We start from the raw sequence: 23989 nt of genomic DNA on the forward strand, positions 1-23989 counted from the left end.
CTCAGCCACTGAGTAGAAATTTATCGCGGTGTAGGCCTAGAATGATTTCTTGTTGCCCTTTCAAGCTTGACCTCGGAGCCAGTGATCACCTTGCCAACGAGAAAACTTGCTTGAGGAAACTCGTGAAGTTAAACAAGCCAATCGTAATCAAAGTTTCGAAGAACAATGAATCGATATAAGTGTGGCACAAAGGAACGATTACTGGAGTCAACAGCTTAAAGTGCAAGTAATCATCAACGACGTACTGTACGTACTAGATCTGCGAACAAATTTTCCTTCGGTAAAGATACAAGCTAGAGCGGATATCAAGGTAACGTTTGGGAGAAAGGTAGTGAAAATGGAACATGAAGCCAAAATGACCGCGATCTGTCCAATACGCGGAGAATTCTACGAGCTTGACGTCTACTATGAACTATGTTGCACTCTTGTCTGTCAAGTCGAGGATGTAAACCTTTGGCACCGCAAATTGGGATATCTGGAAAGCACGAATTTGAAGACCGTGGCTGTGATGGTAACCGACATGTCGAAGCAATCTGATGAACTAGCATTCTGTGAACCTTGTGTATTTGCCAAACCATGCAAAGAGCCGTTCAAAGGTATGTATTCGAACAGCATAACGCCGACTGTATGGGATGGTTCGCGCTATGTTGTTACCTTTATAGACAACTACTCGCATTTCGCAGTGGTATATTATCGTCGCACCACCAAATCGAAGTCGTCGCTTGAAGCACGTGCTAAGTTGCAGCTGCGAAGTAAACTTGAATCTATTTTTTCTGCTGCGCATCATTAAGCTAATCAAAAACTACAATATGCACTAATCCAAGTGGAGCTGCGACATTTCTAAGTAGACCATAATCGAGAAGATCCGGGCTATGCTGATTAGAGTCTTAAGTTCCGAGAAACCTGTGAAATGAAATGGTCCTGACTACAACATATTTGTTAAATATAAGCCCGATAATTGCCAAAGGATCAAAAAGCTTCGGTGGAACTATGGACAAATCAGAAGCCAAATCTCCTGAGGCAGCAAATATTTGAAAAAAAAAGTCTGATTCCGCCAAAGCTGTGGAAGAAATTGGATTCAAAATGTCATGAAGCGATAAAGGTCTGGTATGCACCGCCTGTGTATCGAGAAAAGGCAGCTAGCATCGCACAAATTCAACTGAAATTCACTTCCGTACGCTGGAGTACAAGATGAACAGTAAGTCGTTCCGTTGGTTTAGTGCCATATGAACTGGAAATCTACATCAACAAAATTTCGAACAAGTGTTGCCCTGACGAGGATCACTGGATGGAAGCGATTGAAGAAGAATTTATATTTTTGGGAATAAACGAGGTCTGGTGGTTCGTTGAATGTCCATTGAAGTCGAAGTGCATCGTTCATATTGAAGGGAATGCGAATTGAAAAACTGTTACGGATCCTGTTCATTCGCGTAGGATAAACCTACGCACCAGTCGCAAAGTTGGGAACAATCTGCCGTACAGTATTGGCAGTGGTGATTTTTAGAAAGTTACATATCCAGCAGCTCAATCCGAAAACGGCGTTTCTGTATGGTATTTCAGGAAAAAAGGGCGGCAGCATCCGGACGCACCAACATGCATTGATCGAAAGGTGGAAGCAGCACTTCAACGAACACCCGAATGACGCATGGGACGTAGATACGGAGAGTCAAGCCAATGTAAAAAGCTATTATTTCAGCACGGTGGATGATTGATAGAAACAAACCAACTACCTGACCTAGGAAATTTACCGCACAGATTTTTCCCACTAGAGGAGTTCTTCAAAACGTCAATCAATTGATAGACGACACCGCTTAAATTATAATTTATATTGGCTTGTTTCGTTGAATATAAAAAAGTTATAATAATGAAAACCAATACGTGTATATATACTGATTCAATAAATCCAGCGTTCTGAGTTTATTTATTCTTATCCTTTTTTTTTCAATTTTAATTCCTAGGCTTATCTGCTCAATTACCCGACTCGTTTCGATTATCTGCAGAACAAAGTTTCATAATTACGGAAAGTCTAGCAATATTGCAAAACGATGTATTATTTCTTGATTTTATTCTCTACACAAACAATAATTGATGCAAGTAATGTTACTGGAAACAAAACTCGTTTATTTGGTCATAACTGGCAGAACACCGTAATGACAGAGATTTTCAATATCCAAATTTAAGTACCACTAACAACTAATGATGATTCGATTCGATCCTATAAACGACGCGTGCAATACGTTGTCATCTGGTCCAGTTCGGGTTCACTGTTTGATTATTACTACGAACGGGGAAAACAATACTACAATCTTTGACGCAACTTACTTTGCAAATTCCACATATGCCGGGTCGTGTCGTGTTCTCGATACATGTAAAAAGCTATCGAAAAATAAAATCTCCTATCTGATGATTTCCTCCCGTTTGCTTATTGCTCGCGGTAATCGCGCGTAGATTATTTTTTAACTTTAATTTTAAACGCATAAACCAAAAACTACACTAGGAAGCATATATTTATAGTAAACACTACACAGGGTATTTCGAGTGTTTCCTTTTTCAGATTTTCAATAGAGAGTCGATACCATTGAAAGTCAGCGTTCTGTTATGGATTTGGTCGATATTTTATCCACGATTGCTATCATGAGATTCTAGTAGGTTCTAGGGCGTATAAACAAGACAAAGATTTAGCGTTCTCTTTTCGATGGTGATGGCACTCAAAGCTGACTAAAACAATTTTTTTCTTGTTTCCACAAGCTGCTGCCCATCCGGATGGGGGAGACACATAAACAGCGACCTTTTTTTGTTTCTTGACGTAGGATAGAGTTGTGCTCGACGGATTTTGTACTTATTATACTTTCGTTGATGGTTGTCGGACAAAAATGGGAAGTGACAAAAACAGGAATGCACAATCGAAGGACTACGACGATGTGTTTGTGTAATATCTGAGAAAAGACGATGAGCGTTTTCAAATTGTGTGGTATGTTTGAGTTTTGTGTCATGCTATATCGGTACTTTTTGGCAAAAATGACAACAGTAAAAATGTTAATCCACATCACCTACTGGTTTGCAAAGATTCTACAAATATGGGAGCTGTGCGCGCAGACGTGTGGACGTTTAATGGAGCTGGTTTTCTAGAGTTTCTAGAGTTTTTGCTGGGCTGCTAGAAACCAATGGTTCAAATTACAGTATTTTTAAAACGATAAATTGTCGCATTAAATCAATTGCGTTGTTCTCCCGTTGATTCAAACAATTGCCTCCAAAATTGCCAAAATTGATTCTGGTGACGTTGCAAGACATTTCAGCAAGAATTGTGGCTTTTCAGATTTTACAGTAGTAGAATCACTAGAGTTTCTCTGATAACTTTAAAATAGTTTTTACGGAAACTCTAGATAAAAAATCTTTCAGAAATTTATGCATACTATATTTGACGAATCCAACGATGACCTTTTCTAGTTTTTGAAAACCTTGAAAAATTTCCTGAGTTTCCTGAGTGAAATATCTTGTTTTGGAACTGTTAAAGGAAATTAGTATCTTTAAAAAAGAAGGCATGGATGTTACCAAAGCATATTCTTTTGAAATAAAACATTTGATGCAATGCATGATTTGATGCAACTCTCAATCATAAAAAAATCGACTAGAATTTGGACCATGACCTTCTTGTGAGATCCTAATCGAGTACATTTTTTGTTTTTGAATAATGTATTGTACATGTTAAACAAAACTATAAGTCTTTACCTGGGAGTTCAGCATCGTCACACACTGTTGTACGCCTCAACCAAAACACACACCTCCTCCGAAGGATCTAGATTAAAATTTCCCGCATCCATTGTCACTTTGCTCGCTGTAAGCTTTATTTTTGCGCCTGGATCTTAGCCTGCATCTGGGCAAGCTTTTCCTGCATCCGACGGATTTCCTCTTCCTTTTCGCGCAGGATACGATCCTTGTCGGATAGTACCTCACCCGTCGTTCCATTCTCGTCCTTGATAATTGGGTTAGTGTTTTTACGCACCGATTTGGCCAATCTCTCCGAGCGGTAGTTCTCATAGTGCACCTCTTGGGTTACCTCCTGCAGGTCCTGCATGTGAGTGCTGAAATTGGAAGGATAGGTCAAACACAAGTTGATTCAAAAAATGCACGTATCCCAACTCACATCAACATCGTTCTCAGCTTGATAAAGTCACAATGTTCAGGATTTTCCACCTCAACCACACCCCACGGATACAGACGACCCCGAACCTTGCGGCCCTTGACCTCCAGCAGGGTTGTAGAACCACACACGGCAAACGGAACTGCCTCCTTCAGTTGTCGCACCTGTTCCTTGTAATCTTCATCCTCGTCGCTATCACAATCTGGCAGTGGGTAGATTTTGATCCCGTTGTCTTCGATCTCCTGCATAATGCGGCACTTCAGGCGTTGGATTTCCTTTTTGGTCAGAACGTCGGCTTTGGCGATCACCGGGACGATGTTGACCTTGCAGTGGAGCTTCTTCATGAACTCAATGTCCAGTGGTTTCAATCTAGAATGATTAATTATGGTATTGAGAATTGACGCAATGAATCGAACTCAAATAGTCAAAAGAGTATTTTTTTGTATGTGTACAGAGGTACGAGACAGACCATAACTAATAAATGAAACTTTTTAAAGCTCGTTAAATTTACTTACCCATGACCAAACGGCGAAATGAAGTAGAAACAGCAGTGTATCCTGTTGTCCACAATGTTCCTTCGGTTGAGTCCACTCTCGTCTCTCAGAAATCTCTCGTACTGTTCGTCGATATACTCCAGGATGGCACTGAAACTGTCACTGTTATCGATGGCATCGCCAAACCCGGGCGTATCGACCACCGTCAGACGAAGCTTTACTCCTCGTTCCTCAATCTCCACCGTAGAAGCGTCCAGCTTCACAGTCTGGTGCTGTTTCTCCACCGCATCCGGAACCACCCGCTCCGGATACAAATCACTGAGGAACAAACTGTTCACCAGAGTTGACTTACCCAGCCCCGATTCACCGACCACCATCAGTGTGAACTCGAAACCCTTCTTGACCGATTTACGATGCACCTGGTTGGGTAAGTTGGCGAAACCCACGTAACCCGAGGTTTCCACGTTGGAAAACTGCAAAAAGAGACCAAAAGAAACCAAAATCAAACAAACTTACATCAGACAAAATAACTATCGAATACTAAATCCGAAATCACTCATCCGTTCCACCCTCAAAAGCCTCACAGCTTCAAAGCGAAAACGAACCTCCGGTTCGGCAGCTTTGCAGAATTGTTTGATATCTCTCATATCGAATGCTGACGATGAAGTATGATATTGCTCCCGTGTTCACACGGCTAGTCGTTAATTGCAACTGGTAAAACGATCCGATAGATTGGTAAGCATTCAAAGAAAGCTTAAGCTCATTAAGGCCCAAGAGGAAAATTTGAAATTTCTTCAACACCTTCTTTTCGCTACGGTGGGCCCATGCTCCATTAATGGAATGGGACGTTGGCCACCTGGCCACTGCGATCGGAGGAAGACTCGTCCGAACAAATTAGCAACAGCACAGTGAGTGAGGAGAAACGTCCAGTTGCTGATTTGCATGCACTTCTCGTCGCGCGGACGGGAGATGGCCAATGAATGCGCAAAACGGTAAACGTTGTACCAATTCCGTTCGGTGCTGCGCGCTGATGTAAAAATGGAAGTTTACATGCATAGGGGAAGGTCGTCAATAGTGAGATAGGTTTCGTTTTATTAGCTTTTTGCTGCCTTTTTGGCCAGTGTGATTCTGTGTTTTTGACATACAGCTCCGAAGGGACGTCTCCAGCTAATCCATCTGTATGGGAGCGGCCCGTTCCAGAGACCGGAGAGGTCTCACACCAAGATTAGTTTCCGAATGCATAAGGGACAGACCAGATAGACAGACAGACAGACAGACAGACAGACAGACAGACAGACAGACAGACAGACAGACAGACAGACAGACAGACAGACAGACAGACAGACAGACAGACAGACAGACAGACAGACAGACAGACAGACAGACAGACAGACAGACAGACAGACAGACAGACAGACAGACAGACAGACAGACAGACAGACAGACAGACAGACAGACAGACAGACAGACAGACAGACAGACAGACAGACAGACAGACAGACAGACAGACAGACAGACAGACAGACAGACAGACAGACAGACAGACAGACAGACAGACAGACAGACAGACAGACAGACAGACAGACAGACAGACAGACAGACAGACAGACAGACAGACAGACAGACAGACAGACAGACAGACAGACAGACAGACAGACAGACAGACAGACAGACAGACAGACAGACAGACAGACAGACAGACAGACAGACAGACAGACAGACAGACAGACAGACAGACAGACAGACAGACAGACAGACAGACAGACAGACAGACAGACAGACAGACAGACAGACAGACAGACAGACAGACAGACAGACAGACAGACAGACAGACAGACAGACAGACAGACAGACAGACAGATAGACAGACAGACAGACAGACAGACAGACAGACAGACAGACAGACAGACCCAATCGCAATTTACCCACTAGACCGTTGTATGCAGAGTCTCATCATCAGCTTGGTATGGAAGGCCTCTGCTATGGTTCTGCTCTCTTGGTTTTCGATCCTTTCTAGTATTTTCGTGTTTCGAAGTCAAATTTGTGTCTCTTCCAGATGATGTTCAGTTAGACCCGTTTTTGCCTTCTTCTTTGGGACGTTTTTCGTTTTATGCTTTGGTATCGAATCCTTTAGTTGACTGAAGCTGTGAACTGTGTTATTAATTTTGTCACGTGGTTTGTGTGCTAGTGTAATGTTGTTTTTAAAAAGTTCGATACAGATTTTTCAAAAAAATATCTGGCATTCCTATCTAAGGGAAATTATCTATCTGATACCACGTATGCCTTGGATCTGCTTTATCAAGCTCTCCCCGAGCTGCCTTGTCTTTGGGGATATGGGAGATAATATGCTCAACAGACACCTGAATAGGGAGGTCCAGATAGTGTTCCGCCATTTCCTCTAATTCAGCACAAATCGGACATTCGGGAAAACCCGTATGACCGAAACGGTTTGGATACTGCTTTATTGGTCTATATGCCGACGGGTATCCGGGTAGTTTCCCCGCCTTTGGCAATAGTACCAGGCTCTTCCGCTTCCAAATCTCTGGAACAACGCCCTCGTCCGGGAGCTACTTCTAAGGCCAGGTTCACAACTTCGTCCGGACCTGGCGCCTTATCTACGCTAAGGGACTTTGTTATTCCCACAAATTCCTCTTCGGTGACGGTGACCCTCCCCCCATCGCCACCCCCAGTTCCCAGCTATCTTACTAAAGGAGGCCAAGGACTAGGAACATGGCGCAAAAAAGTCCCCTCCAACATCTCCAACGATCCTGTAGCCATCATTCTGCGGATTCGCCGTTCATTTAAACTCTACCCTCCAGTTCGAACTGGACTACAAAAAGTAATGTAAGTAATACTCGATTTCGCTCCGTTCCGACTACTTTTGGTACCGGCATTAGCCAGATCGACATCTAGCATATGGCCATTGCCTCTAGAAGAATCTGGTTCCGTTAGTAAGGTTAGTACACTGAAACCTCCATTTAAGTTGGTGCATGGCTGACCGAAAATAATTTTTATCGTGCAAGCAATAACTAAACTATACAGTTTTATATTTTTTGACAAATCTTCTATGTCATGCGGAATATTAAACAATATAAGTCTTCAGTTTTGTCACTGCTTGTACGGTAAAAATTATTTTCGATCAGCCATGCACCGACTTAAATGGAGGTTTCAGTGTAAAACGGCTTCCCCAATCCACGACCCAGGCATTGAAGTCACCTGCTATTACCACCGGCTTTTGCCCTGTTAGCACGGTTGTCATACAGTATCTGCTCTGCATGAACTGCTTGATCGTCCAACGCAGTGGCGCATAGGAGCTACAGAAGAAGACCCTTGGCGACCACGAAGCCCTCGTAAGTAGTAGATACTCCTGGAAAGAACCCGTCGTCCATATCACCACCATTGGCGATATGTGGTTGTTGAAGATCTATAAATGGTTGAAACTCCCTGATCTCTTCAAACCGGGACGCGCCGGTCTTTTCAAGACCACTCATTCCATCTTTCTGGAACGCCTGGTTGGGGACCGACTTACCGGATTCACTTCGAAAGTGGGGTTAACAATCGCAGGCACCGTCTCACAAGCTTATGCGATAGTTAGTCATTACCAATCGCATCCGCCGCACTTTTAGGGCAACTCGCAAATGCGAAGGCCTCCGTCTGGTTAGACTTTTGAACCTTCAATTTCACGGATTCTGCCGCTGCCGGATTTTCCATGAGTTTCTTATATTCTTTTGGTGCTTGATCTCGCCATCATTGACTGTCGAAGTTTCATCAGGGCCTGCTTGACGTCATTTCTGATGTTAAACTTCGAGGACGCAATGATGAAGTCAAGCTGCTGCACAACCACCTCCATAGCAGCCAGTCCATCTCTATTTTTGTTGATGGTCCTCATAAACCACGCTCTATCCATAATCTCTAGCCGGGCAGGAAATTAAGTTACCCACGCTGGTAATACTTGCGCAGCTGTCTACATGTTCTTTTGCTCTCCTCGACGGATACCTAGCTAAGCCGCTTCTCGCGAATGGGTTAGCCTCGCCACTACCACTATTTTCCCTTTGTTTTTGATTACTGCTCATACTAAATTCCACGAGTAGCACGGGAGAAGAGGTTCACCACACCAGAGCCCTGCATTAACGCGGTAAGGGACAAAATACTGTAAGGGTACCCAATTGTCTCAAAGGCTCCGTTAACAATCCAGAATCTTTTTTACGATTGCCTTACCGATTACTGTCATCTATGCATCGTTTGATATCGCTAAACGAATGATGCCGCCGATTTTGCAAGGTCTCCTTCCATGGGCTCCTAGCCAAAGTCCACACAAGTTAAGTTGTTGTATCGTTTTGTAGCGCTCGGCCCCAGTGTTTTTGCGAAACTCTTAACATTTCTTGATGTTCCAGATTCTGACAGATTAGACAACACTATCGCTACTTTCAGTGTGACCTGCGCCGAATCTTCCGTCGTGTGAGTTCCGCAGAAATGTTTATCCTTGCCACTCTTCTCTTTCATCAACCGGAGCTGCTGTTTTGAGTCGTACTGCAATGTGAGGTCGGTTGCTGCACGTACTAACATTTCCATGCACAGAGTGGTAGAACGGAGATTCACTTGTCCACATCTTTGCTTGTACAGCAATCATTTTAGCTTCATGTGATTCGGAAGCTTCTCTACCAACTCGAACAATTGCATCGGGTTGTTTAGATGCGTTTCGTGTTTTCAGGCTTCTGAATGATCGCTGATATTCTGCATTGCCATACCGACTTCAATCATCGTATCCAGTATGTTCTGCTTTGGCACAGGAAGTCTTCTAATCTTTTGCAGTATGAGTGTATCAACAGGGCTGCAAAACGGTGAGTCGATAAGAAGAGCGTTCAACAAAGCTCTGGTTTTCACAAGTTCCTTTCTCATGTATCCAAGGGTCTAGCGAAGACTAAGACCGCCAACTAAGAGTTGTGTGCTTAGCTGGTAGTTCAACCTGGGCACTGTTGTCCTTCTGACTTCAGCTACATTGAGGAGGTACGTCCTGAGCGTCTGTCCAACAAAGAGGTGCGGCTGAAACATCGTCTGTTCTGGCATCCAGCGGCTGAATATGAAATGCTCCTCCACCGGAAGCTATACCTAAGGTGGCAGCCCCATCACGATGGATAGGGGATCTTAGGCCAACAACCTACTGTTCTCGAAACCCAAAAACCGTTACAGAAACCGAAAATGAAAGTAAAGTCAACAAATCCTTAACCCTCTAATACCCAAATTTTTGATTTTGATCTAAATATCATTTTTCGTCATCTAAAATGGATTTAAACATGTTTTGGAAGATGATTCTTTTGAATTCTCGATTTCGTGAATTTCAGTTTTTGATTTTTCTAATTTTTATTTTTGAACATCCCCACACTTTTATATTTTTCCTGGAAGCCAATTTGGGGAACGAATTTTTTTAGTTGAAAACATTTTGAGATTTTGTGATTATTGTTGAAATATTATTATTTTAAATTTTTTTCACAGAAAATTTTATTTTGCGTGTAATTTTAAGGAAAATAATTTTAGAGTGTATTCGATTCCCTCAAACTATTAAACAAGGACAGAATGATTTGGGAAAAATTTAAAATATGTTATTTGTAGCGACTCAATACAAAATAAACAGTGACTTCTAAAAGGTGACTAAAACATCAATTTTTCAATGATTTTTAAAACATATAAATACGCTTTAAAATACACCAAAAACCATTTTGAGATATACAGAACAGTCCTAAATATCAGCCAAAAATATAAAAAAAAAGATTTTCCACGAAACAAAAATTACAAAAATGCTCAAACTATACCCCGTCTAAAGGCGGGATTGGGTATTAGAGGGTTAACTATAACGTGTCCAATTGCTAACTGCTGGGATATTGGTTCAGAATACGCCGGTAGCACTGGTGGATGTGCGGTTGTCCATACTGTGACCGTTGTTCTGGATCTCGACGCGACTGCCCGAAGACTTGGGAGCACGGATTTTCGGTTTGTATTTATACAGCGTGACTGACCCATCAAGGACTGATTGAAAGGCAAGGATGCCTCAACATTTGGGACAGTTGAACAATACTGCCTGGCGAAGCCTAAGAAAATAATAAGAATTCTGGAAGTAAGATAGTGGTTTTGGAAGGAAGCTGGAACCTGAATATGTAAGTGGTAAAACCATGCAAGAAGCTGATAGGAAGGTATTGGGGTCATTTCGGTGAATCGTCTATCTTTTGATTGATTAGATATGAATCAAAACTTTTCATCTATTTTAACACGCAACCGTAACGGTATGCAGCATATATTGAAAGTTGTAAGTATATCTAATGTGCCCCAAATATGTTCGCCTAGTCCAAAACCAAACATGAGTCGCCCCACGTTTCCAACGCTTCGCTTACCTACTTGGCACGTTGTTGGTATTAGAGAGGTTTACTTTTTGACCAACAATGCAAGAAAAACTAATTTCCAATTCCAAACACGTTCACTTTTTTTTCTCCTTCCACTCGGTTGCGCTGCGCTCTAACTGCTTGTTTGTTGTATTTACAATATTTCGACAATTTGGAAAAGGTGTGTGTTGTTTGGTGGCACATACGGGGCAGTGTACCTAGCTCCAATGTAACTCCACCAACCAGTCAGAAACCAACCAACAACGCGACGATGGCGACGATAGTGGAACTCCAAAGCGCGCAATAATAAAATGACGTTGGCCGTTTGGAAGGAACGGTGTATAATCACCTTCCGTTTACGTTTACCCTGTCTCACGGAACAGATTTACGAAACCGCGTCCAATCCATCCAATCATGACGGACGACGATGACGGACGGGGAATGCAACACAGCTGGGCTGGCAACGGAACCCCGTCCCAACCACGTGGAAATTTCAGTTTATGCTTATGTCATTGTTGTGGGATGGGGCGAACCCGCGAGCGAATGGCAAAATGTGGAACTGGAAGAATTCTTGAGAAGGTAATCTAATTTCCCATTGCTGATCAAGTAGATTTATGCTTTGGAACGGTCGTCACATGTGTTGTCCACTTTAGTCTGGAAGAATGTTGAAAACTGTAACATAAAATACGATTAGAGGTGTGCGCCGATTTGAAATCTATCAGCGGCGCGGCGGCGTTTTGCACTTTTTTGGCCGCCGGCGGCGTCGTGATCGGCGTGACGCCGAATGAATTTTCGGCGGCGGCGGCGTGAAACGGCGTGGCCATAATTTTTATTTTTTGTTAATTCCGTTAATCAATATCAGTGTTTTATTTGTTAGTAACTCATCATGTTGAAGATGCTATGACATGTTTATAGTTGCGGTTTCTTTTTTTCACATGTTTTTTGAAAATTTATTGAAACAATTGATATGATGAATCATCAACCAGTTGCCCCAAAAAGTATCCAGAATGACCTCCTATAGGAATTCCCGGAAGAAGTTCTAGAGGAATTTCCGGTGGAACTTCTAGAGGAGTTTCCAAATAAACTCTTAAAGGAATTCCCGGAGGAACTCGTAGAGGCATTCCTGTAGGTACACCTAGAGGGATTCCTGGATGAACTCTTAAACGAATTTCCAAATGAACATCTAAAAGAATTCCCTAATGAACTCTTAGAGGAACGATTAGGAAACTCTTGGAAAAATTGCCGAAGAAACTCTTAAAGGAATTGCCGAAGGCAATCTCAGTGGAATTCACGGGAGAACTCCTAGAGCAATATTCAAAGGAATTCTAAGGAGAATTACCGGAGGAACTCATAGAAGAATTGTCGGTGTAAATTCCGGGCATTCGTTGTGCAAATAGAAAGAAATACTTTTAGTGCCACTAGTAAAGTAATTGCCGGAAAACCTTTGGAAGTATTTCCGGAGGAACTCCTAGAGAAATTGCTGAAGAAATTCGGAAAGGAATTCAAGGAGGAACTCGTAGAGAAATTACCAAAGGTATTCCTAGATGAGTTTCAAGATGAACTTTTAAAGGATTTTCCGGAAGAATTTCTTGAGGAATTCCCAGCCGGATTTCTAGAGCAATTCCCGAAGAAATGCGTCAAGAAATTCCCTGGGGAACTCATAGAGGAACTCGTAGAAGAATTCCCGGAGGTACTCCTGAAGACATTCACATTGCCGGATGAACTCCCACATAAATTCCTGAGAGAAGTGCTAGACAAATACTCGATGGAACTTCTAGAAGAATTCCCAAGAAATTCGTGAAGAAATTCCCGGAAGAACTCGTAGAGGAACTCTCGGATGAAATCAGATACTTCTAGAAGAACGTTCGGGGAAACTCCTGGATATATTCCCGGAACTTTAGAGGAATTTTTGAAAGAACTTCTAGAGAAACTTCCGGGAGAATTCTTTAAGGAATTTTCGAAGGAAACTCTTAGCATACCCAGTGCAAGTTCTAGAAAAAAAACTTATAGAGCAACTCGTTATGAAATTGCCTGGGGAACTTCTTCCCGGTTAAACTCGTAAAGGTGTTCTCGAAGATATTCGAATTCCCGGAAGTACTCCTAGACGAATTCCCGGAAGAATTTTAAAGAAAGTCACGGTGAAACTCTTAATGTGATTCCCAAAAAAAAAATCGGTAAGGAATCCCCGAAGGAACTCGTAGAGAAATTCCCGGAAGAATTCCTGGAGGAAATCCTAGAGAAATTCAAAGAGGAACTTCTAGAGGAATGTTCGGAGAAAGTTCTGGAATAATATCCAGAAAAAAATCTTAAAGAAACTCTTGGAAGAATTTCAGGAGAAATTGCTACAGAACTTGCCGGAAGAACTCCCAAAAAAAAATCTCGGAAGAACTCCTAGAGGAATTACAAGAGAAACTGCAATTTCTAATCCCGTAGAAAATTGTCAAGGAATTCCCGAATGAACTCGTTGAATAATTCATGGAGGAATTTCCGGAGGTGCTCCTAGAGGAATTGCCGGACGATCTCCTCAAGGAATTCCCAGGAAACACTTCAAGAGGAATTCCCGGAGGATCTCCTAAAACAATACCTGGAGTAACTCTTAGAGGAGTTTCTGGAGGAAGTACTACAAAAAGTCTCAGTGAAACTTCTGTAGCAATGCCCGGAGAAACTCCTAGAGGATGTTTCGGAGAAAATCCTCGGATTTCCCGAAGGACCCTCTAGAGTTCCCTGAGGAACTTTTAGCGGAATTCTTGGCGAAACTGCTTGATTCCTCCAAAGAGTTGCTGGAAAAATTTAATCTCTTCTGAAGATGAACACGACAAAACATTGTTTCAGAATCACTAGCATTTTCTTCAATCTTCGGAATCTCTACATTCTTTCTTCAGCCATCAGTTATCTTCAGGAATCCCTGGTATGTTTGTGAACTTGATTTAATTCAAAGGACAAACTCTTTCACTTTCAAAACATCGTTGACGCGACATACGAAGTTTAGAATTTAGAACAACTACCGGTGGAACTGAGTGTAGTTTGATCTATTTTAGCGTTCCAATTTTTTATAACTAGAACAATGGACCACCGCTGAAAATGATCTTACGAATGATATGTATGCAGATGACTCCAATGAGTTGCTTGAAATATTGTAATGAAATAAATGAAGAAATAATATAACTCATTAATGCGTTTTCGAGAACTAAAAATCGGCGGTGACGCCGGCGTGGCGAGACGGCGCACACCTCTCAATACGATATGAAACAGCCGAGGCTGAAAATCTTGAAAGTCAAATCAATAATTACATGTAACTTGAAAGATTTGAGATCTTCGCAAGCATTTGATTGTTTGATCCAGTAAAATAAAAACACAAAGGTTTTCGTAGTTATTTTCTTAGGAACTTTCCTGAAAACGACAAAAAAGGACTTTTACAAAAGCAGCTGAAAATTAGATTTCAGCGTTTCTTAACAGGTAAGGTACCCCGGGGCAAGTGGGACCTAAAAAAATGCTAATTTGATTTTGTCATGCCAAATATTTTAGAACACAAATTCTTTAATAATTCTAATGGACCCAAAGGACGTTGTTGGTATATTTGTACTTATTAACGTGTATAAAAATTGTTTCAAAATTTTTGCATTCGATATATTCTGCATATAATGAAAAGTGTAGCAGATCTTCATTTACTGCGTTTCACGGGGCAAGTGGAACCTATTCAGAGTTTTTGTTCAAAGGGCTTAATATAAGTTGCAACGAATAAGGTAACATAAATCATAAATCTCTTATATGAATGACTATGTTTAGAGTTTAAAATAAGAAGAGGTTTATGGTATCATGCATAAATTACGTAACACTTAACAAATCGCTGGGAAAAAAAACTTAAATCAACTCTAGCAGCTCATAAAAAATAAATTGATTTTTTTATACAAAAAGCGCCATAAAGTGAAGAGACAAAAGATTTGAAAACTTGGTCTCTATATTATATAGTTGATGAATCTCACCAATAGTAAATCTGAGGTTTCGAGATTTTCAGTAGTATCTTCTCCCTTACATAATCTTACGATCATTAAATAATGTTTCTTGAATTTTGAAAAGGCTATTTCCCTCATTTATTTTTTTATGGGCGATATCTGAATGCTCAGAAGAATGCATTATGCAGCGTTAAGTGAAAAAATAATGAAAGATATTAAGAGGAAAACATAAAAAAATACATGCTTTTGATTTTTTTTTTTACCCAAGGTTTTTCCATTTTAAACAAGAATTTCATAATCTAAATAGAGGTAATAAAGTATGATTCGACAGTAGATTATTTAACGTGTCAATTTTAATTGACTATCGTGCTAATTTCATCTTAGGCTGGACAATACGAGATAAACCCATAAAATTGCGTTTGTTTATTCTCATAGGTCCCACTTGCCCCAGATAGCGAAATGCTCTGGGGCAACTGAGAGCAGTAAACTAAAGGTAATAAATAAAAGTAAAATACAGCTTTTTCGCTTGAAATCATTTGCAAGAACTAGAAACACTAGCCTGAAACCAAAAAAGTATTTGAAGAATAACAAATCTATTTTTAAACGACGAATGTAGTAGAGCACGTCAATCTCACCTAGTGAATTGAAAATTACATATGAACAACAATAACGTATATGGTCTCTTTATGGTTGAAACAATAACATTTTTTGTATTCAAAGTATCCGTAGGTGTGATACCTATGTTTTCCATGAAGAATGTAAGTCTTAAAAATAAATAATAAAAAAATACTAGCTAAAGGTCTCACTTGCCCCGATTCTCACTTGCCCCGGGGTACCTTATTTTTTACAGAAAACTGTTCGGGAACTTCCTCAACAACATTTTATTTCAAGCATTAATGTTTTTTAACAGTGAATTGAAAGAATGTACCAAGATATACCTACTTATAAGGCTATACGGTGAAGGTTTCGTGTGGTTTTCTGACATAGAGATACTGCCAAAGCTTTGCGTTTTACTAACTTCAGCTTTAAGATTTTTATCGCATTTAAAGTAAGTGGGTTGGCGTAAAGTAAATGAACAAGATAATCATCAAAGAAATGAATTCAGAGGCCATTGCACTCGGACAGCATTGTCAGCAATAGCCCAAAATGTTGTATCAACAACAATAATTCCCTGAAAAAATCGTTTACAATCATGGTTCATCTGCAACAGACACCGCCGTCGAGAAATGATGTTTTGTTTTCCTATTCCCTTTCAACGCCGTTATAATCACTGCAGCCTTATCCAAGCCTGTAAACATCAGCAGAACAAAAAGTTAGCTGGCACATTCTATAATGCTGCGTCTGGGACTTGGAGAGACGCATTTGTCCTAGCCACGGTTGAATGAATGAATGCTGTGTGCATAACTCAAACAAGCAGGGAAGCAGCAAGCAGTTAAGAAAAATAAACTGTTTCGCGTCATACAACAGCAATCGGCTCGGTCGTCGTGATTACGAATGAGGACAGTCAGTGTGGCATGAACTTGAGGGTTGAGCATTCAATGGTTGTAAGTGAGTGTTGTAAACATTGTGGATTTAATCGAGTTAAAAATTATGATACAAAAATTTTCAAGAAATCTCAAAAACACCTTTTTAGTTTTATTTTTTCAGCTATGTGAACTGTTTCGTAATTACAGGATACATACGCTATTGCAAATTTTTCAACAAAGACATTCTGATTATAACGGTAACTGTGACACTTTCCTTACTTAATGTTCAGCTTGTCACGCTGCTTGTCCCATTGCTATTCCAATTCCAACACAAAAAATCAAGATATTCAATACAATGAAACCTTTGATTAAGAAGCAAGAAAGTGAAATTGTTGCAACCGGACTAAAACACAGGCAAACAGAGCTAGCACTCGATATCTTATAAATGACTAACAGAAAACAATGGCAGAATCCGAAAGCGATCGTTTGTCTGTACGGTTCAAAACAACAAACTTCCCTGCACGCCACCGCCATTCTCATTCAAAAGACGATGACGAACGACGACGACGACGACAATGACCGAAAACTGTGATGCCAACGGAATTCATAGCAGCCTTCAAACGAGCCATCGTTAGGGTAATTAATATTAATTTGCCTCTGTGCATTGACAGGCACAGGCGAGGATGCTCAACTGCATTGCAGTTTTCTGCTCTGGGTGAAGGTGGGCTGAACCATAGTTGAGCAACATAATAGAAAGGGCCATTTTTAGATTGATCAATTACAACAGAAATACAACATCGTTAAATGCATGTGCCAAGCTCGTTTTAAATGTAATAGGTCTGGTTGTGTTAAAACGTTTAATATCGACATTATTTCACCCCAAAATCAAATATTTTAAATATAGTATTACAAAACAGACAAAAGTAGTCCTTATTATGCTTGTACACAAGCTTTCAGATTTCAAATCTCATACATAGATGTGTTTGATTATACTCTCTCAGCATTTACAAATTCAGTCTCCACATATTTATAAATTTTCAACATTAAAATATGTTGACCCTCCATGTCGAGGTAACTATTGAATGAAAGATGTACCATTGTTTCCTAGAATGCAGTTCAATATACTGGGAATCGTTTTACTCGTTCCATTTGAATGGAACTTGTTGAACGGGTTTGAGATTGGTTCCGGAAACAGCTCAACTGAAAGCGATTGTGTATACTTCACTTCTAGCGTCGATCAATATGACAGGCGACCTAGTAAAATTAAAATTTAAAAGACAATAAAAGCATCATGGCACCTGTCTGTCGTTATGCACTCAGTTTCTAGCCCATTTGGGGTATTTTTGCCCTGTTCAATCCGTAAGATTTAAACTTTTTCTTTTATAGTTGAAACGCAGATTTTAAATCCAAGGGAACATCCAAAAATAATGTCATGCATAATTTATACAATTTCTAATCCTTTGAGGGTTTTCCTTCAATCCATATGGAGATTACTAGACATTCAGCAAGAATCACAATAACAACCCGAGCAAAGTCCAACAACAAAATTACAGCAAATCGAAAACATGATTTGTATTCAGCAACAATTTGATACCACTTTTTGATATCAGTTTATCTTTACCTAATTCGATTTCAAATTTTGTTTTCGGTTTGCTGTCATTTTAAATTAATGTAAATACAGGGGATAAACAAAATGATCGGGACAGGCAATATTTTCCATTCTCAAAAAAATTTCAAGTAGCTGTAACTTTTCGAAAAGAGCATCAAATATTCTCAAAATTACACTGTAAGTTGATCAACAAGTTGTGTATTAGTGAACAAAATATGGAAAAAATCGGGCTATTCTGCACGAAGTTATAAAGATTCTAGAAAAAGTCATAATTATCTAATAGCCAACTTTGAGCTGTTATATCTCCGGATTCAATGGACCGAATACAATGAAATTTTGACCATCTAAGAACTGTTCATTAAAGAAAGTGGACACCTGTTTTTCAATAGAAAATATTTATTTTCGAACAAATTCATAAGTTTATTTTTTATTTAATACAATCAACATACATGTGGCCGAATTCACGTGAGTTTGAACATTTACTTCGCATTTCTGAAGAACGCTTGGACTTTCCTCTTGATACCTTCCATTAGATTCTGCACAACTTTCTCCGTAACATTTCGTTGTGCCGCAGACCAAATTTTCTTGAAGTAATCAACAGAGCTTGCTTCTCTTCCATCTTTCTTGAGATGCCGCCTTATTATTGTCCAGTATCTTTTCACAGGACGCAGTTCAGGGAAGTTTTGTGGATTTTGCCATTTTTCGACAAAATCGACTTTTTCCGTCTTGAGCATCTCTAGTGTAGAAGAAACGTAATGAGCGAATGCCAGATCCGGCTAAAACAATGGAGGATCCGTATGTTTTCGATATATGGGTAGAAGTCGTTTTTAATGCACTCCTTTATGTTATTTTCACCGTTGATTGTTCCTGTTGTGAAATACGAAGTACTGTTTAAGCCGCATGAACAATTGGCTTGCCACACCTAAAACTTTTTCCAAATTTTTCGGTTCTGATGTACCCTACATCATCCAGCACATCTGTCCCCTGCTCAGCGTTGAAAAATTGCGGTACCGGAAGTGATACTAGTACACAATTCTCAAATCGACAACTTTTTGGAACACCATTTGTGCAGAATTTATCTGCTAGTCGCTAAGCTAATCCAACCCATCCCTCAAAATTTCTCACTTTTTTCGTTTTCTTTGAATGTGTTGCCGAAGTGAACAATGTTTTTGCACACTGAGCAAAAATTCACAATTTTTTGTTTAGTTTTAACTCTAAACTATTGGTAAACAGATGTCCACTTTCTTTAATGAACAGTCCTTATGACTTATATAATGAGTTTTTAAAAACTTTTGACTTAATTTAAAATTATTCACGCAAACGAAAATTATAACGATTAGATTATTTTTCTTATAAAACGCCAAATTTTCTCAAATTTTAACATCGTTTTAAAATTCAAGATGCTAATTATGGTTCATTTAAATTCCCTCTTATTGTCTTGAATATAAATATGTTCTGAAAGAAAGTAATAACATAGGCAGCAATTCATTGAAAAAGTTATGGGATGCATATTAAAAATAGACCAGTTTGTTGAAAAATCATGAAATTAATGAAATCGCTATAACTTTTTCTCTTGTTAATAATTTCAAGTTGAGTCAAACGTTTTTCAGAGCTCATTATGTAAGTCATAGATGGTCAAAATTTCATTGTATTCGGTTCATTGAATCCGGAGATATAACAGCTCAAAGTTGGCTATTAGATAATTATGACTTTTTCTAGAATCCTTATAACTTCGTGCAGAATAGCCCGATCTTTTCCAAATTTTGTTCACTGATACACAATTTGTTGATCAACTCACAGTGAAATTTTGAGAATATTTGATGCTCTTTTCGAAAAGTTACCGCTGTTTGAAAATTTTTCGAGAAGGGAAAATTTTGCCTGTCCCGATCATTTTGTCTATCCCCTGTATGTTAGAATAGTTTTAAATCTTTTAGTAAACTATGTAAAGTAATTCTAGGGATATATTATTAGTGCAATTATATTATTTCATTTATGATTTTATATCAGCCGAAAAACTCTAGATTTAACGGTTTTTCATTTTTCTTGCGCTGATAACAAAAACAGTTATCAATTTGCTATCATCGATAGCAGGAATTGTTTTCAATTTGCTGTCACAAGAACATTTTTCCGTTCTCATTTTTGATGTTTTAACCGTTAAAACGATCAAAACGACAAGAACCTGAGTTATCAAAATTTGCAATATCACAACATCAAAATTAGTTTTCAATTTGCTATCAGACTTCGCTCGGGAATTCGCTTAATTTTTCAAGTAGGGCTCAATTTACCGAATGACTAGGAATGAATGGCTAGGGGGGTCTAATAAAAACCAAACCGTAAACGGAGCCTTGAAGTACCAGGGCGCTCTCCACCGTATGTTGCCCTTACTGCGCTAACCGGAGCAATGGTGCAGTGGACCTTGTGTTTCTCCGAGACAATCAGCTGCCCTTCTTTAGTCTCACTTGAGGCTAAATAAGAGCGCGATTATGAAGATGTTGTTAATTAGGTAAAATTTTCACCCATATGGTTTCGCATTATGCGATTTACACAGTGTATTCTGTGTATTCTCGCCTTTGGCGTTTTCCAATCGATACCGATCTGGTTTTATTGCTGTTCTTTGTTGTGCTGTTATTGCGAAGAGTTTAATCTTACTTAGTTTGGGTAGTGGCTACGGTTAGGATAGCTCAGATCAATCTTCAGCATAAAAGAACAGCAACGATCAATCTTTGCAGACTTATGTAAAATGGTACAGCCCAAGTGGCCTTGGTCCAAGAACCTTACTTTTGTAAGGGGAATGTATATCTAGGAAACCTTGTGAAGCCGGTGTTTGCTACTTTCAGTAAACATGAAATGGCAAACTCGCGTGTCATGCCTCGAGCCTGTGTGCTTGTCAACAAAGCAAAAGTTGTTACACTCATCTCTGAACTGCCATAGATGTATGTGCTATCACAATTGATGTATCTGTCGGAAACCTCAACAGGATATACGTCTATTGTTCGGTTTATTTACCGCATGATGAACCATCCCCTACGAATGCTTTCAAACAAGTCATCGTATACTGTACTTCAAAAGGCCTTCCGCTAATTGTTGGCAGTGATGCTAATGCTCACCATATCATCTGGGGCAGCTCAGACATTAACTTGAGAGGCTACAGCTTGATGGAGTACTTAAGTAGTACAGATCTTGCTTTACTTAACATAGGCAATACCCAACTTTCATAGTATCTGCTAGAGAGAAAGTGTGAGATATAACGCTTTGCTTTAGTAGAATTAGCCACGAGCTGACCAATTGGCATGTGCCAGATGAAGAATCTTTATCTGACCACCGCTACATCCATTTTTGAACATTTAAATGTTACTTCGCAAACATTGCGCTTCAGGCATCCCCGGTCAACAAACTGGGATCTTTTTATTGATTTGGTTATTTTTTCTCACTGACTCTCGTTAACAAACACGTGCAAGAAACAGATAATAGAGGGGGCACTTTGCTCCCTCTTTTATCTCGCTTTTTCTTGCGTTTAACTACATGAACGAGCGAGAAAAAAGAAAAGGCTGCACAAGCAAATGATATTCACCATCCATTGATACTCCAAGTGATTTAGATGATGCCGTTGATACTACAACGGCCTTCATCATGGAAGCTTTTGAAGAAGCTTGCCCTCTGCGGTCTGTGAAGACCACAAGAGGAATTCCTTGGTGGAACTCTGATCTGGCGAAGCTCAGTAAACAATGTAGAAAGAGTTGGAACAGACGACGTTCTGCTGGATCGGAGGCTTTCAGGTCGGCTCGCAAGGCCTACCAGAAAGCTCTTCGGTCTACTGAACGATCCGGCTGGAAAAACCTTTGTACAAATGTTTCCAGTTTGAGCGAAGCCAGTCGGTTGAACAAAATACTTGCAAAATCTAAGGATTTCCGATGGAACGAACTTCGTTTACCAAATGGCGATTTAACCTCCTCTGATGAGGAAGTTCAGGAATGCTTATTCAGCACACACTTCCCCGGATGTGTGGATATTACATCTTCGGATGAACCTGATGTCTTTTCTTGTAGTTGTAGATTCTCTGGCTTCGGCTCGGAGTATCGTAACTATAAAACCGATTGAGTGGGCACTAAATTGCTTTGCTCCTTTCAAATCTCCTGGGACAGCTGGGATTTATCCTATTTTGTTTCAGAAGGGATTTGATTATTTCAAACATGTTTTGAAAACAATACTTGTTTGCAGTTTTGCTACAGGTTAGATTCCCAAATCTTGGCGGGATATTACTGTGAAGTTTATTTCGAAAGTGGGTCGTGCGTCTTGTGAAGAAGCAAAGAGTTTCAGACCTATCAGTTTGACCTCTTTTCTTCTGAAATGCTTAGAACGCATTGTGGATCATTACATCCGTGATGTTCATCTGGCCAACGTGCCTCTTCATGTGAACCAACATGCCTACCAATCTGGTAAGTCCACTGTGACTCTTTTACACAAGGTTGTTTGCGATATCGAGAAAGCATTCGCTCAAAAGCAATCTTGTTTGGATGTTTTAAGCGTGCCTTTCGATGCCATATTGAAAGCCGCACGGACTCATGGTATATCTCCAATGATTTCCAATTGGACTCACCAAATGCTCAAAAACCGATATCTTTTCTCGACATTGCGTCTAGGATTAGGAAATTGAGTGTTTGTGGATGCCCCCAAGGGGGAGTCTTGACACCGCTTTTGTGGAATCTCGTAGCAGATAGTAAAATTAATAGTACATACATCCACGCAAAACAAACGAAATGTAAGTTCATTGATTCTAAAGTTTGAATGGCTCATCTCTCAAAAATAACTTAATTTCTCATATGTTTTGATTTAGGGGGACGAAGGGTATTATTGGCAGGTTTGTTCTCTTCGTCATTGGTGGTTTTTGTGGGTTGAATTGCCTGAAATTTGGGCATATAACTTAGCTTGGTTCGGAAGGATTTGAGGCCAACTCTGAGACCAACAGGTTTAGAAAAACCCCCCATGACGAAGAGAACAAAAATGCCGAAAATACGAAGTTCTCCTATATAGATTACCCTTCATATTTTAATTTATTTTCTTCAACCTAAATAACACGCATTTTTCGAGCAAATATTGATCACAATAACCGCTGTCCCCAAACTCACCGTCTTTCCGGAATCGGTCGACATCTTGCCGCTGCCCGTTCTCCTGAGATTGTCCAGCTTCTATGGCTGCTTTCGGTAATCCACTGCGGAACTGCAATTCCAGCTCTACTCACAAGCCAGCAGCACCAACAGCAAGCGCAGTTGTAGACTTCCGGCAAGCAAGCAAACACAAAAATAATAAAACACCAAGACGTATCACGTAGTCCCCACTACGGCGGCAGTGTGTAAGCTCAACAAGACTGCGTTTGTCAGCAAATCATCGGCGACGGGTTCTGATGGGGCTGGCTGCTGGCACTACGCAAGGGGGTATACAAAGCAAAGCAGACAGCACTAGCAGCAGCAAGCAGAGCACAATGGAATCGATTTTCTGATGGTGTGTTGTTTTCGCTCGAACTCCGCGGGGCTTGATTTAATCACTCTCTCCTCGCCTGTAATGATCCACTACGCACAAAAATAGGTATATCCGATAATGAAACGTTGGAAGAGGAATGCAAACGCGCGCCCCCGCTTATCGAATTTACTTTAATTGCTGTATACGGATATTAGATTGGATCGGTTTAAAACGAGAAAATTATTGCTAATAACTGATGCAGCAGCAGCAAATCGCACTCTCTTCTTTCACACGGACTCAACACCGCAGCGCGACGATACCGGATTTTTTGATGATGATGACTGGCTGGTGGCGAACACAACCAGCGGCCAGAAGTGCACTTGAACTGACACAACGACGACGCACAACACGAACGACGATCAGCGTTGGACTGTGGCGGCGGTCGGTGGGTGGGCTGCTGACTGAAGTTTGTTTCGCCGAACTGGAGCGGTGTGT

At 40.3% G+C, this 23989-nt stretch overlaps 1 protein-coding gene across 2 annotated transcripts; it reads right to left on the reverse strand.

The window, feature by feature from the left end:
- Nucleotides 1-1811: 1811 nt before the first annotated feature.
- On the reverse strand, nucleotides 1812-23964 carry LOC115254152 (septin-1). 2 transcript variants are annotated; one of them, XM_029870682.2, is made up of 4 exons: nucleotides 23164-23964; nucleotides 4657-5108; nucleotides 4145-4510; nucleotides 1812-4082 (listed from the first exon to the last, which is right to left on the reverse strand). In XM_029870682.2, the coding sequence occupies exons 1-4, from the start codon at nucleotides 23185-23187 to the stop codon at nucleotides 3845-3847; spliced, it is 1080 nt and encodes a 359-aa protein (XP_029726542.1). In that variant the 5' UTR covers nucleotides 23188-23964; the 3' UTR covers nucleotides 1812-3844. The 2 variants fall into 2 exon arrangements, with proteins under 2 accessions (XP_029726542.1, XP_062716766.1); XM_062860782.1 differs by lacking the exon at nucleotides 23164-23964 and adding an exon at nucleotides 5241-5481.
- Nucleotides 23965-23989: the final 25 nt, after the last annotated feature.

Source organism: Aedes albopictus, chromosome 3 (assembly GCF_035046485.1).
Source record: "Aedes albopictus strain Foshan chromosome 3, AalbF5, whole genome shotgun sequence".
Taxonomy (NCBI): domain Eukaryota; kingdom Metazoa; phylum Arthropoda; class Insecta; order Diptera; family Culicidae; genus Aedes; species Aedes albopictus.

Bases quoted from the DNA above. Each gene is read 5' to 3' on its own strand.
- LOC115254152 (XM_062860782.1), bottom strand. From the start codon at position 5,282: ATGAGAGATATCAAACAATTCTGCAAAGCTGCCGAACCGGAG. The intron at 4,511-4,656 runs GTAAGTAAATTT...TAATCATTCTAG, and splicing joins ATTTCGCCGTTTGGTCATGG to ATTGAAACCACTGGACATTG. The intron at 4,083-4,144 runs GTGAGTTGGGAT...TTCCAATTTCAG, and splicing joins AAGCTGAGAACGATGTTGAT to CACTCACATGCAGGACCTGC.